This window comes from Piliocolobus tephrosceles, chromosome 19 (assembly GCF_002776525.5).
Source record: "Piliocolobus tephrosceles isolate RC106 chromosome 19, ASM277652v3, whole genome shotgun sequence".
NCBI lineage: Eukaryota > Metazoa > Chordata > Mammalia > Primates > Cercopithecidae > Piliocolobus > Piliocolobus tephrosceles.
Window position 1 is genome coordinate 22,259,599 of NC_045452.1, and position 13,153 is coordinate 22,272,751.

Consider the following 13,153-nt stretch of genomic DNA (forward strand, 5'->3'; position numbering starts at 1 on the left):
AAGGGAGGGAGGGAGGGAGGGAGGGAGGGAGGGAGGGAGGGAGGGAGGGAGGGAGGGAGATGAATTGCAGCTTCAGACAGAGAGAGACCACAGTCATCAATCCTGGCACTTTTAAGAAGAAATGTTAACTCTGCTGTGGGTGCACAGGAACATCATTAAAAATGAAAAAAACAAGCTTGGTCAAGAAGACAGAGCAAGGTGTTCAAAGATCTATAGCACAAAAATAATCATTTCCTCACGTGTTAGTCAAGGTTTTTCTACTACTTGAATATGGGAATATAATAAATTGAGGGTTAACTGTAGCATTAGAAACATGGTACTCTGCTTTTTTTTCAAGGATTCTCAATTATAAAGGACTGATAAGAGACAAACAAGCGTCTCTCACATCCAGAAAGAATACAGGCGACTTTTTTCTGATTTGTCTAGGTCAGAAAACCTTCCATGTCTTCCTTTGAAAGGTTATCCTCTGCAACAGCTCTCATGCCAGAACGTTTTTCTTAATTTTCACCTTAACCTTATGACCCTGTACACCTTTAAACATCAAAGAGAAAGGCTGCAGGGGAAGCTTTGAGAAGAAAGTGTACCAAACATGACCAGTTTCTTCTGTGAGTCTTCATCCTGGATACAGTGGCATTCCTGGTCTTCATCTTTGGATTTCAAGACCAGCTCCCTATCTGTGCCATCTGTCCTCGCCCTCAAGATATGTGCAAGACATCATTAGTGAAAATTTAGGGCCTAGACTATATAAGCCTCTGCTATCTGGCACTCTGTATTTGGTAGAGTTAAGTGATGCTAAATTTGAAACTTATGTTTACACGAGAATAAAGAATACTGCAAAATGATTCTGTTTAACAGCACATCAAAAACTTCTGTATCTCAGTTGAGATGCCATGAACAGAGCATATCAAGCAGCACAGAGAGGTATGTAGGAATCAGGGGATTCTTTAATCCCTTAAATTTTATGGAAAGGTCATACCCCAACACTGAATGACATGTAGAAACAGAACAACCCTGAAGGGAAGGGAGCCACTGAAGCACACTGTGTCCTACAGATATGACGATGTCAGGACAGCCAGTCCTACAGGATAACAACGTGAAAGTGTTCTGGAAGATGAGGTAGATGGGTTTCTTTCCTTCCTGGAGGCAGAAAAATTCAACGGAGAAGAATTTGATAGAAGATGTTAACCAGAAATGATGAGACAAAATACAGCCATAACTTGCCCATTCCCTCGGCCTGAGGGCCCTGCCTACCTCCTAAATTGTACAACAAATTTAAATCTGAGAGCTCTTTTCAGAAACCCCTCAGGCTGGCCAGGCGTGGTGGCTCACACCTGTGATCCCAGCACTTTGGGAGGCCGAGGTGTGCAGATCACTTGAGGTCAGGAGTTCAAGACCAGCCTGGCCAACATGGTGAAACTCCATCTCTAAAACACACACACATACACAAATTAGCTGGGTATGGTGATGCACACCTATAGTCCCAGCTATTTGAGAGACTGAGGCGAGACAACTGCTTGAACCCTGGAGGTGGAGGTTGCAGTGAGCCAAGATCCCGCCACTGCACTCCAGCCTGGGCGACAACAAGAATCCATTCAATAAAACAAAACAAACAAACATCTCAGGTCAAGAAAATGGGATTGGAGGGCTGGGCGTGGTGGCTCACAGCTGTAATCCCAGTACTCTGGGAGGCCAGGGCGGGCAGATCACGAGGTCAGGAGTTCGAGATCAGCCTGGCCAACATGGTGAAACTCTGTCTCTACTAAAAATACAAAAATTACCCAGGCATGGTGGCACGTGCCTGTAGTCGCAGCTACTCGGGAAGCTGAGGCAGGTGGATCACTTGAATCCGAGAGGCAGAGGTTGCAGTGAGCTGAGATGGCACCACTGACTCCAGCCTGGGCAACAGAGCAAGACTCCATCTCAAAAAAAAAATAAAGGCGGTGGCTCACACCTATAATCCCAGCACTTTGGGAGGCCAAGGCAGGTGGATCACGAGGTCAGGGGATCGAGACCATCCTGGCTAACACGGTGAAACCCCGTGTCCACTAAAAATGCAAAAAATTAGCCTGGCATGGCGGGGGGTGCCTGTAGTCCCAGCTACTCGGGAGGCTGAGGCAGGAGAATGGCATGAACCCAGGAGGCGGAGCTTGCAGTGAGCCAAGATCACACCACTGCACTCCAGCCTGGGCGAATGAGACTCCGTCTCAAAAAAAAAAAAAAAAAAAAGATATGGAGTGGAGGGTGAGGAGTGGGGTTAGTGGAAGTCAGTAAGATGACAGGGTGTTGGGGTAGCAAAGGATGTTGGAGATTACAACAGGAGTTGGGGGACACAGGGTAGGGGTGAAGGAGGGTTACTCACTAGGTAGGGGTCTGGCAAAAAAAAAAAAAGAGCCTCATTTCTGGGAACAAGAGACCCTATCCATGTACCAACAGGTACATAAATGAGAAGGAAATTCACACCTGAAACTACTCCCAGTCCTCAACATTCTTTCTTATAATCTAAGAATTTGTTACCTACTTCCTTCTCTAGAAAAACTGATAATAAGACTATGTCCACAGCTGAAGGTGGATCTTGGTATATGGGAAAATGCAATATTCTCATAGAAGCAGGTTATTTCCATTCCCACAGGAAAGGCAATTATTCTCACTTCACAGACACAGAGAACAACCCAAAGTATATGATTAGATATTCAGGACAATTTTAGAATCTGGGCTTCTGACAGAATGGGAGTGTTGTTTCAAACTCCATGCCCAGAATTCCAACAGGTTTTCAATAGACTGGTATCTGTTTCAGTTTGTCGGACTCTCTCATACACACATGCACACACTGCACTTTACAACTGGCTGTTGCCGGGCGCGGTGGCTCAAGCCTGTAATCCCAGCACTTTGGGAGGCCGAGATGGGCGGATCACGAGGTCAGGAGATCGAGACCATCCTGGCTAACACGGTGAAACCCCGTCTCTACTAAAAAATACAAAAAACTAGCCGGGCGAGGTGGCGGGCGCTTGTAGTCCCAGCTATTCCGGAGGCTGAGGCAGGAGAATGGCGTAAATGCGGGAGGCGGAGCTTGCAGTGAGCTGAGATCCGGCCACTGCACTCCAGCCTGGGCGATACAGCGAGACTCCGTCAAAAAAAAAAAAAAAAACAACTGGCTGTCTTCATTCATTCCTTCATTCAGTGCCAGGCACTGGGGACCGATTATATATATATATGAATGATACTTTCTCAAGGAGATCATAGTCTAGTAGGAGATACAAGCATATACGCAGATAGCTGCAATAACCAAAGCATCATTTGTCTTTTTTTTTTTTTTGGAGACAGGGTCTCGCTGTTGCCTAGGCTGGAGTGTAGTGGTGCAATCTCAGCTCACTGCAGCCTCCACCTCCCAGGTTCAAGCGATCCTCTTGCCTCAGCCTCTCGAGTAGCTGGGATTACAGGCATGCCACCATGCCCGGATAATTTTCATATTTTTAGTAGAGACGGGGTTTCAGCATGTTAGCCAGGCTGGTCTGGAATTCCTGACCTCAGGTGATCCACCCTCCTCGGCCTCCCAAAGTGCTGAGATTATAGGTGTGAGCCACTGCACCTGGCTTATTTGTCTTAGCAACAGAGTATTACAAGAAATGCTAAGCAAGGAGACTAACAGATAAATCCTATTAAACAATGATCTCCAGTAGCCCCTGTTATTACAGGAAAGACAGGAAAAAGAATGCAGGGCACTCATTCTGCGCAGTGCTTTTAGATCCTGAACATACTATAAGTCCTGAGAAGTGGCATTATGCTCTCAGAATTAGTGCTGTAATTACAGATAGTATCCCATGTGTCAGCACTGAATTGCTCTTTATTTTGTGTATGGGTACGTTTTGGCAGCTCAAATTTTGGCTGTTCAATGTCTTGAAGACAGGTACCATGCATCTTCTTTAATCTTGGTAGCATCTAGGACTACTCTAGGCACAAAGTAGACACTATATGATGTCCTTGGTGAAAAGGACAAGTAGATGAGACATTGGGTAGGTATCTTGTTTCTCCACCGTATGGACTGGGAGATTATGAGAGTTTTGTAAAGTACAGCATTGCCCGACCTGATCACATTGCTGATGCACAGCACAAGTTACCTAATGCTTTAAGAACTGGGGGTAGAGAGTCCTTCACTGGAGGCCATAGAAGATAGCATAATGTAGCTAAATAGTCTGTCAATGAACTGCAGTAAACAAAAAGATTAATTTGGGACTTAAGCTCTCTGGGCTGATGTTTAGGATAGAAACAGACCCCAAGCCAGGCAAGGTGGCTCACACCTGTAACCCCAGCATTTTGGGAGGGTTAGGCAGGAGGACCGCTTGAGCCCAGGGGTTCAAGACCAGTCTGAGCAACATAGGCACGCTCCATCTCTATAAAAAGTAAAAACAATTAGGCAGGCATGATGGATTGCACCTATAGTCCCAGGGCTATTCAGGAAGCTGAGGTGGGAAGATCTGCTTGAAAGCCAGAGAGGTGGAGGCTGCAGTGCCCCATGAGCATGCCATTGTACTTCAGCCTGGATGACAGAGCAAGACTTTGTACCCCCGCCCCCGACAAAAAAAAAAAAAAAAATTGTTAAAATAAAGAAATAGACTCCAGGCTCCTTATACTTGTTACAAGGTTCTCTTAGAAATGGACCCTATCACTATTGTAGTAGGTCCGTCCTGACTTGCTTAAAAGTCTTCGGTGGCTTCCCATTGCACTTAAAACCAAATCCAGCTGGGCATGGTGAGGCACACCAGTACTCCCTGCCACTAAGGAGCCTGAGGCAGGACTGCTTGAGCCCAGGAGGTTGAGTCCAGCCTGGGCAACATAGCAAGACCCCATCTCTCAAAAATTAAGATGAAGGCCGGGCGTGGTGGCTCACGCCTGTGATCCCAGCACTTTGGGAGGCTGAGGCAGGCAGATCACAAGGCCAGGAAATCGAGACCATCCTGGCTAACACGGTGAAACCCCGTCTCTACTTAAAAAAAAAAAAAAAAAAAATTAGCCAAGCCTTGTGGTGGGCGCCTGTAGTCCCAGCTACTTGGGAGGCTGAGGCAGGAGAATGGCATGAACCCGGGAGACAGAGCTTGCAGTAAGCCAAGATTGCACCACTGCACTCCAGCCTGGGCAACAGAACAAGACTCCATCTCAAAAAAAAAAAATGAAAATGAAAATTCAAATCCAATTCCTCTATGTAGGTGATAATGCTCTGGTTCTGGCCCTGCCCACCTTACCCGTCTTCACTTGCCGCTTCTCTCTCTCCACCATGCCCCGCCCCATTGGCTTACTTGATGATCTCCAAACACACCAACTTCTTGCCTGCACCAGGCCCAAACCCTTGTTTTTTCTTCTGAGCCCTCTTCCTGCCTTCTGAATGGCCAGTTTCATCTGATCTTTTATATCTCAGCTCAGATCTTTCCTCTTCAGTGAGGCCTTTCTTGAACATCTTATTCAAAGTGACCCCATCTTATTCCTTTTACTTATTAATGCACCAATCAGTTAATTGACTTCATAGTACTTACCATGCTCTGAATTTACCAGCTGCACTTCAAGGTGATCCCTGCTCTGAAATTTCTTGTCTATTACTAGTCTTGCCCTTCTAAACATAAATCACTTGCGAGCAAGAGCCGGCTTTATCTTGCTGTATCAACTGGCATACATTAGGTACTCAAAGATGTTGAATGAATGAATGAATGAATGAGAGCTAGGAAAATATGGTAGCAGTCAGCCAGCAGATCATGAGTTAAAGTGAAAAACATCAGTTCTCCCACCATGAAGCTAGAAGTTGTATGACTGTTTTTTGACTTACGGCGTATCCAAGTAGTGATAACATACAAACAGAAAAGAGGGAGAGCCTATGTTCTCTGCTGATGATTCAAAAAAGAAATGTCAGAAAGATGAAAACCTTACCAGCTCCAGTTTCAACTCTGTTTATAATGCTGTTGGTATTAAAGGCAAATTTCCTTACTTCTAACAGATTGCAAGGTTTGGTTTCTTTTTTCCCCTAAGGGACGGACTTCTGCACCCACTGAGCCCAGTGCTGTGATAGCGCCATCAACGACTGTACTTAGCCATGCTCACACCCAGGCCAGCCTTAGAGTATCTCAGGATCTCGCTCTGCATAAACCTGTGGTTGATTCAAAATACCAGAAAAGAGGTTTCTCTTCCTAAGAACCAGAACATGAAGGCAAAGCATATGCAAGAAGTGGTTCTTCCTCACAATACCCCAGCTCAAGATCTGCCCCCCTCCTATAAAAGGAAGTATAACAGAGTGAAAACTCTTTTAGAGGTGCAATTCCAAAGTACAGGAAAATTCAATGGCACCCTTTACACCTAATTTAAACCAGGTTTGACCCTTTAAACCCAGTTTGTTTCACTGAATTTGATCAATTAGTTAACTATTTAGTGATTGAGCTCTAAACTTGGAAAGTCATGAGAAAGAAAAGAGTGGAAAATAAAACCCATCATCCTTGTTTTATGTTAGATGCTTTCCATGGCATACTCAGTAAACACGGCCATGTCCTAAAAGCAATCTACCAAATGCTGAAAGAGAGGCACTTACGCGGCATGATCCCTTGGCTCACCAGTTCTTCCCGGGTCCGGCGCTGCTGGAGTTTCAACTGTAGCACTGCAGGGCAGCAGAGAGAGAGAAGAGATGAGGGGTCAGTTGGGTATTCCACCTCAAAAAACACATTTTTAAATGCAAAAAAAGTCTAAAAACAGAAGGATGTAGTGTGAAAGAAGGGTCCCCTTGAAGTGCAACTGTCTGTAATTGCAGAAGTGGCCTGATACAGCAGAGTTTCCGTATTCTGCTGTGGGCGGTGAGAGGAAGTTGCGAAGGGTCTTGCAGGGCGATAACAATCCACAAAGCACCAGTCTTGACTTTTGCTCAAAACCTCCACAACACTGACTCCTCCTCCTAAAACTAAAAAACACCTATTCCAAACTCAAAATATCATAACGAGGACCATCACCCAGCAGAAAAAGCTCTCCAGAGGTTCTACGCTTAACAAATGTTTACTACCATAAGTATAGTGAATGAAAGTACTACTCACATAGATCAGGAAGTACTATTCGTAAACTTTTTTTTTGTATCTAAAAATTATAGCCATTTCACCAAGCAATGCCTTTTTCTAGCCTACAAAATATTTTACCATTAATATGCCTCTGTTTTTCTTCTTTCTCTTCACTTGCAGCCTTTTCTGTTGAGGTGAAACAATCAAGCTAGATGACTCAAAGCACATCCGGGCTAGGGGAGACTGATGGGTGTTTCTCTTATTTTCACTCTGGCAATACTGCTTAATGAAACAACTTAATAGAGAGTTTTTTAAAGTTAAAAATCAACTATCAGCCAGGTGCGATGGCTCACGCCTATAATCCCAGCACTTTGGAAGGCCAAGGCAGGCAGATCACAAGGTCGGGAGTTCAAGACCAAACTGGCCAAGATGGTGAAACCCCATCTATACTAAAAATACAAAAATTAGCCAGGTGTGGTGGCACGCACCTGTAATCCCAGCTACTCAGGAGGCTGAGGCAGGAGAACTGCTTGAACCTGGGAGGCAGAGGTTGCAGTGAGCTGAGATCACGCTATTCTCTCTCACTCCAGCTTGGGCAAGAGTGAGACGTTCTCTCAGGAAAAAAAAAAAACATCAACTATCTTTCTTTCAAAAGCCAGTTAAACCTAAAGGGTGTTACAACTACAAACTAGGCAGAATGACGATGGCACAGCTGTCATTCAGAGACTGAGAAACTGCAGTGGCTGCAGTGAGCTGAGATCACACCACTTCACTCCAGCCTGGGTGACAGAGCAAGACTCCATGTCAAAAAAGAAAACAAAAAAAAGAAAATGTTCGGAGAAGGAGGGTTAGGAGGATCCCACGGGCCAAGGAAAGTCTCCTTACATAATTAAGTCTTCAAGTGTAGGGGCCTTCCAAGTCACATCTGAGAGGAACCAGAATCTAATGGAATCATCTTAATATCTGCCTTTTCTATCCACAGAGCAGTTTTTAGGGAGGCATCCAAGAATGGCAGAACCATAACCATGCTCCTGCCTATATCTCAAATTCAGTAGATCCAAAGCCAAACTTGTTTTCCTCCCAAAAACCCAATCCACTTCCCATCCTTCTTACTTCTTTAATGATATCACTATTTTTCCCAGTTTTTAATGTCTAAGCCAACTTCAACTCTACCTCCTCACACTCACACTCCTCTCTTATCAATTTTACCCTGCCATGTTTTCCCATGCTGCAGTCGTAGCTCCCTGGCTGTGTCCTTGCCTGTATTGTCTCTCTCCCATTTTAAGCCATCTTAATCAAGGCTGGCCAGTTACTCTTCCTCAAGTACCATGAGTTTTTTCCTACCTCTTTTATTCACTTCACCTGGAAATCCCTACCCTGTTCATCTGAACTTCCTGACTCACTCCACAGCATTCAGAGTTACTCTAGGCCTCCTGTGAGCTACCTTTTATGTGTTAGGAAAAAGTATAATATTTTGCCTTGTGTAATAGTAGCCCTTCAATATCTTACCTCTGCTACCAGTTTATAAGTTCCTGGAGAGAATATGCCTTACTGATATATGTCCCTCACTGCACTTAATACATAGTAGGCATTCAATCATTATTTCTTGTACTGAACTGGATTCCAAAAGGATGTTACAAACAGTCTGAGAAACTGAACCAAGAGGCTATTATTTTACAAATTAACACTGTTAAGAACAAAGCCTTGGAGAACTAAATAGATAAAAACAGCAGGAGTTACAATAATAGCTGACATTTATGATGCAAGTACTCTCTGCCAGACACTGTTTTACATTCTTTTATATTTTAACTTATTTAATCTTCGTAACAACCATATGAAGATACATTTTGGTGTTTTGTTTTTTTGAGACAAGGTCTCACTCTGTCACTCAGGCTGGAGTGCAGTGGCGCAATCTCAGCTCACCAAGGCCTTGATATCCCTGGTTCAAGGGATCCTCCCACCTCAGCCTCTGGAGCAGCTGGAACTATAGGTGTGTGCCACCACGCCCGGCTAATTTTTAAATTTTTTTTTTGTAGATACGGGGTTTCACCATGTTGCCCAGGCTGGTCTTGAACTCCTGGGCTTGAGCGATCTGTCCATCTCAGCCTCCCAAAGTGCTGAGATTACAGGTGCGAGCCACTGTGCCGGGCCAAGATAGGTATTACTAATCCTATTTTACAGAGAAGCAAAGTGAGGCCCAGCAGGTTTAAGTAATACACCTAAGGTTATCCCACTAATAAGAGGTAGAACAGGATATGGAGACAGGGATTCTGATTATAAAACCTGGGCCTTACTTTGCCTCTCTAGGATCTTCTGAAAGCCTGCTCTACTGTGATAATAGGAGTGGAGTGTGATTACCTGGGTTTATTCTCTGGCGAGACAGACAAAGGGGCTAAGTAAAATGGATGGTTCAACAGGGTCAAACGAATTCAGGTGATCAACTTCAGTAAAACAAATTTACTCTAGGAAGTTGATTTCAGAAAAAAAAATTATAACCATAGATCAGCAACAATAATTGCATTAATAAAACACAAATAATAATTGAGTGTGCTACTATGTGTCAGGCCCTGTGTTAAGTGACCGTCATGCTTTTAACTTATTTAATCCTTTAAAAAAGCCCTGTGAGGATACTACAGTTATTACCTCAATTTTACAGATGAGGAAACTTAAGAATCAGATATTTAAAAGTTTGCCTTTTGTCACACAGCTCAAAGGTGCTAGAATTGGGATTCATACCCACATTTCCGTGACTCTAGAGTAGAGGCACCTGATCATATGCAATGTGCCTCTGTCGGAAAGAAAAGAGAGCCAAGCAGGATAAAATGTAAGAGGCATAAAAGGGCAAATAATTGTCATCTTTTAGAGTGTTTCTAAAGCCCAGTGTAAAATGAGCTATTAGAAAATGATTAAATGTAACAAATTAATTTTATTTCACAGAATAAGGGAACAATGCAATTCAGTAAGTCTGAATACTTCAAAGAAACAATAACTAACATAAGCAATGGCTATTATCCAAGAATAATTTTGAAATATTAACCACTAGCCTTCTTAAGTAAACCATATATAAACAGGGCCATAGGGATATTATATAAACTTCTTGATTGAAAAACTTCTTGCTTCATGAATGCAAAAATTTAAATTTATGAAAGCTAACACATTTAATAAATTTATGATTCAAGTTTTCTGTGGAGACTATAGTAAAGGCATATTCAACTTAAATATACATACACATATATACACACGTGTATATATTATGCATGTATATATATTTAAACACACATATACAGCTCTAGTACAAAGAGGAAAGCTTATATAAAAAACCTTTTCCACCTCTAAAACTAAATGAAATTAAAGTTCTGTTATCTGAAAATTCCATCTGGTCCTTCCTAGGAGTTAACTTTGAACTCTGTGTTTATCTGACATCTGACAAAAGTTCCCCACTCAAATAACAGAATTATCTTGGGTACTGCAATAACCTGATTTAGATATGTGTTGTTTTATGCACTGCATAACCTTCAATGGTTACAAAGAAGGGGAAAAAAGACTGAAGCAGTAAACTCAGAATTATGGCAGTCAACCTATAATTCATTTTGTTTTATAATTTATCTGCTTTATGTTTATCTGTGTAGACTTAAAATGATCCATCGTCGGAAACTTTCAACTACAAAGAAATAGCTGTTTATATGAAGTTTCTGTTTCCTTGGTCTATTAATTCCTCTTAATTCTAAGCATTATAAATAAATAAAATGACTTTACATTTCCAGACCTTAGGATTATTCATTTTAGAAGCAATTATTTAATAACCCCCTTTCAGTAAATACCACAGAGCCATATGTTCTGTGTTCACTGCCAAAGTTACCAAAATCAGGAATAAATTTCAGAGGCCATAAATTTAATGCACATCCACCCTCAACAAGAAATATCTGAAACAAACGATGATTTTCACAGACCGTACAAGCCTATGGAGATTTAGGAGAGTAGGAATTTTGACATCTCTCTATGTCATTGTATATCGACTTAGATCTGCTCATCATTCCCCAAGCCAGTAAAGACTAAACAAAAATATTTATTTGTATACAAGCATAAGTCTTCAATCCTTTACTGTTACTGATTTCCACAAATCTAATATATCATGTTTCTAAATGAGTCTGTGTAAACAACCTATATATAGATGAATGGATGTCTTCAGAGCTGATGGGTGGTGAATCAACTGAGTTGCCTGCTAAAAAGAATGGAATAAAAAGAAAAGAAACACAACCATAAAATGAAAAACCCTAGGTTCTCCACTCTCCATGGAAATAATCAAGTTTTTTACCTGCCTCAAACAAAGGCATCAATTGCTATTTGAATAGCTACTTTAGGGGTGAAGGAAATCCAAGGAGTGACCTTAACATATCTCTGCCGTGTAAGACCATGGAAGCATGTTGATAGGATTCAAGGGGTAATACCCAAGAAATGAACACATCAAACAGTTGGGTCAATCAGGACTGGAACAAGAAAGGAATAAGAACTGGAGTTCTCATGCCCAGCTCTTCCATTGGTCATTTGTCCCGGATTTCACTGGAAAGGAAACATGCAGTTGGTAGCTGTTCCTACCTTATACATGTATTGATTTCACCAAGGCTTCCACAATCAGAAGATAACATATAAATTACAAGAACGTAGAAAAGAATAGGAAGGTGGGGTTAGTATGAGAAGGACAGGACAGCAAAAAAACAAGACCCCTCCCTCCACATTAAGTCTTCTCAAGGAAGATTCTCATACTGTAGGGACATTTCATTAACTGGGCCGTAACTCAGGAATACTGACAAGTCTTTTTCTCATGAAACTTCTAATCAAATGGCAATAAACTTGGCCACCGCTTTTCAGAATGTTTATGTTAGAAAAGGCTCCAAAACAAACTTGTTGATGAGTAAGGGAAATGCTCCTGGACTAGAAATTATAAGCCAGCCAAAACAGTGCTGCATTTGAAAATTAATGAGATTTATATGCTTGAGGAGAGCAAAAAGCAGACAAGCCTTCTCAAAAATCTTTTCTCTTACCCCACTCAGATATTTGGCTTCCAACTCTGGAGGCTGTCATACTTCAGGGGGAAATTGCTACCCAGAAACAATCGACTGAAAGACTGCTCTGGTTGGAGCCAAGTTTGAAAGCATCAGTTTTCATGAGAATTAACAATGACCTTCACACTAAAAATATTAAAATAGCCCCAACATACTAGAAACTAAATTAATAGATGTCATTTCTGGCATTTGTAAGGTACAACTAATACTAGAGCATTTCTACATTTTAATAAATTGCATGGTGCTTATTTAACTAATTTTGAATAAGGAGTATTTGAGTTTATCTCCTCTAAAAATCACAATCTACCTCACTCTCAACAATAGAACAACTAGGTAGAAATTAGTAAGGACATTGAAACAGTTCAAATGTATGCCCCCTCCAAACCTCATGCTGAGATATGATCCCCAGTGTTGGAGGCAGGGCCTAGTAGGAGGAGTCTGGGTCACGGGCAGCAGATCCGCTGGGAGTGGCCTGGTGCCCTCCCTGCAAGTAATGAGTTCTCACTCTTTTAGTTCATGCGCATGCATGAAACTTGTTTAAAAGAGCATGGGATCTCTCTAGCTCCCTCTCTCGCCATGTGACACTCCTGCTCCCCCTTTGCCTTCCATCATGAGTAAAAGCTTCCTGAGGCCTCTCTAGAAGCTGAGCAGCTGCTGGTGCCATGCTTGTACAGCCTGCAAAACCATGAGCCAAATAAACCTCTTTTCTTTATAAATTAACCAGCCTCAAGTATCCCTTTGTAGCAACCCAAAACAGACTAATACAGATACATAGGACTTGAACGACACCATCAACCATATAGAATTAACAAACATATAGAACACTCCATCTAACAACGGCAGAACATACACTTTTTTTCAAGCACACATGGAACACTCCCCAGGTCAGAACATATACCAAACAATAAAACAAGTTTCAGTCCATTTTAAAGGATTAAAATCATTCTTTGACCACAATGGAATTAAATTAGAAATCAAAAACAGGCCAGGTATGGTGGCTCACACCTATAACCCCAGGACTTTGGGAGGCTGAAACAGGAAAATCACTTGAGGTCAGGAGTCAGAGACCAA

At 42.2% G+C, this 13,153-nt stretch overlaps 1 protein-coding gene across 5 annotated transcripts in view; it reads right to left on the reverse strand.

Moving 5' to 3' along the window:
* MRTFA (myocardin related transcription factor A) overlaps positions 1 to 13,153 on the reverse strand; it is a 222,449-nt gene that overhangs the window by 48,647 nt on the left and 160,649 nt on the right. For 4 of the 5 annotated variants that reach the window (XM_023221912.2, XM_023221913.1, XM_023221910.2 and 1 more), the window contains one exon: positions 6,566 to 6,631. In XM_023221912.2, coding sequence (XP_023077680.1) covers positions 6,566 to 6,572 — 7 coding nt within the window. In that variant the 5' untranslated portion in view covers positions 6,573 to 6,631. Of the gene's footprint in view, positions 1 to 6,565; positions 6,632 to 7,157; positions 7,204 to 13,153 lie in introns of those variants that run through there. The other variant, XM_023221914.2, reaches the window with a different exon arrangement.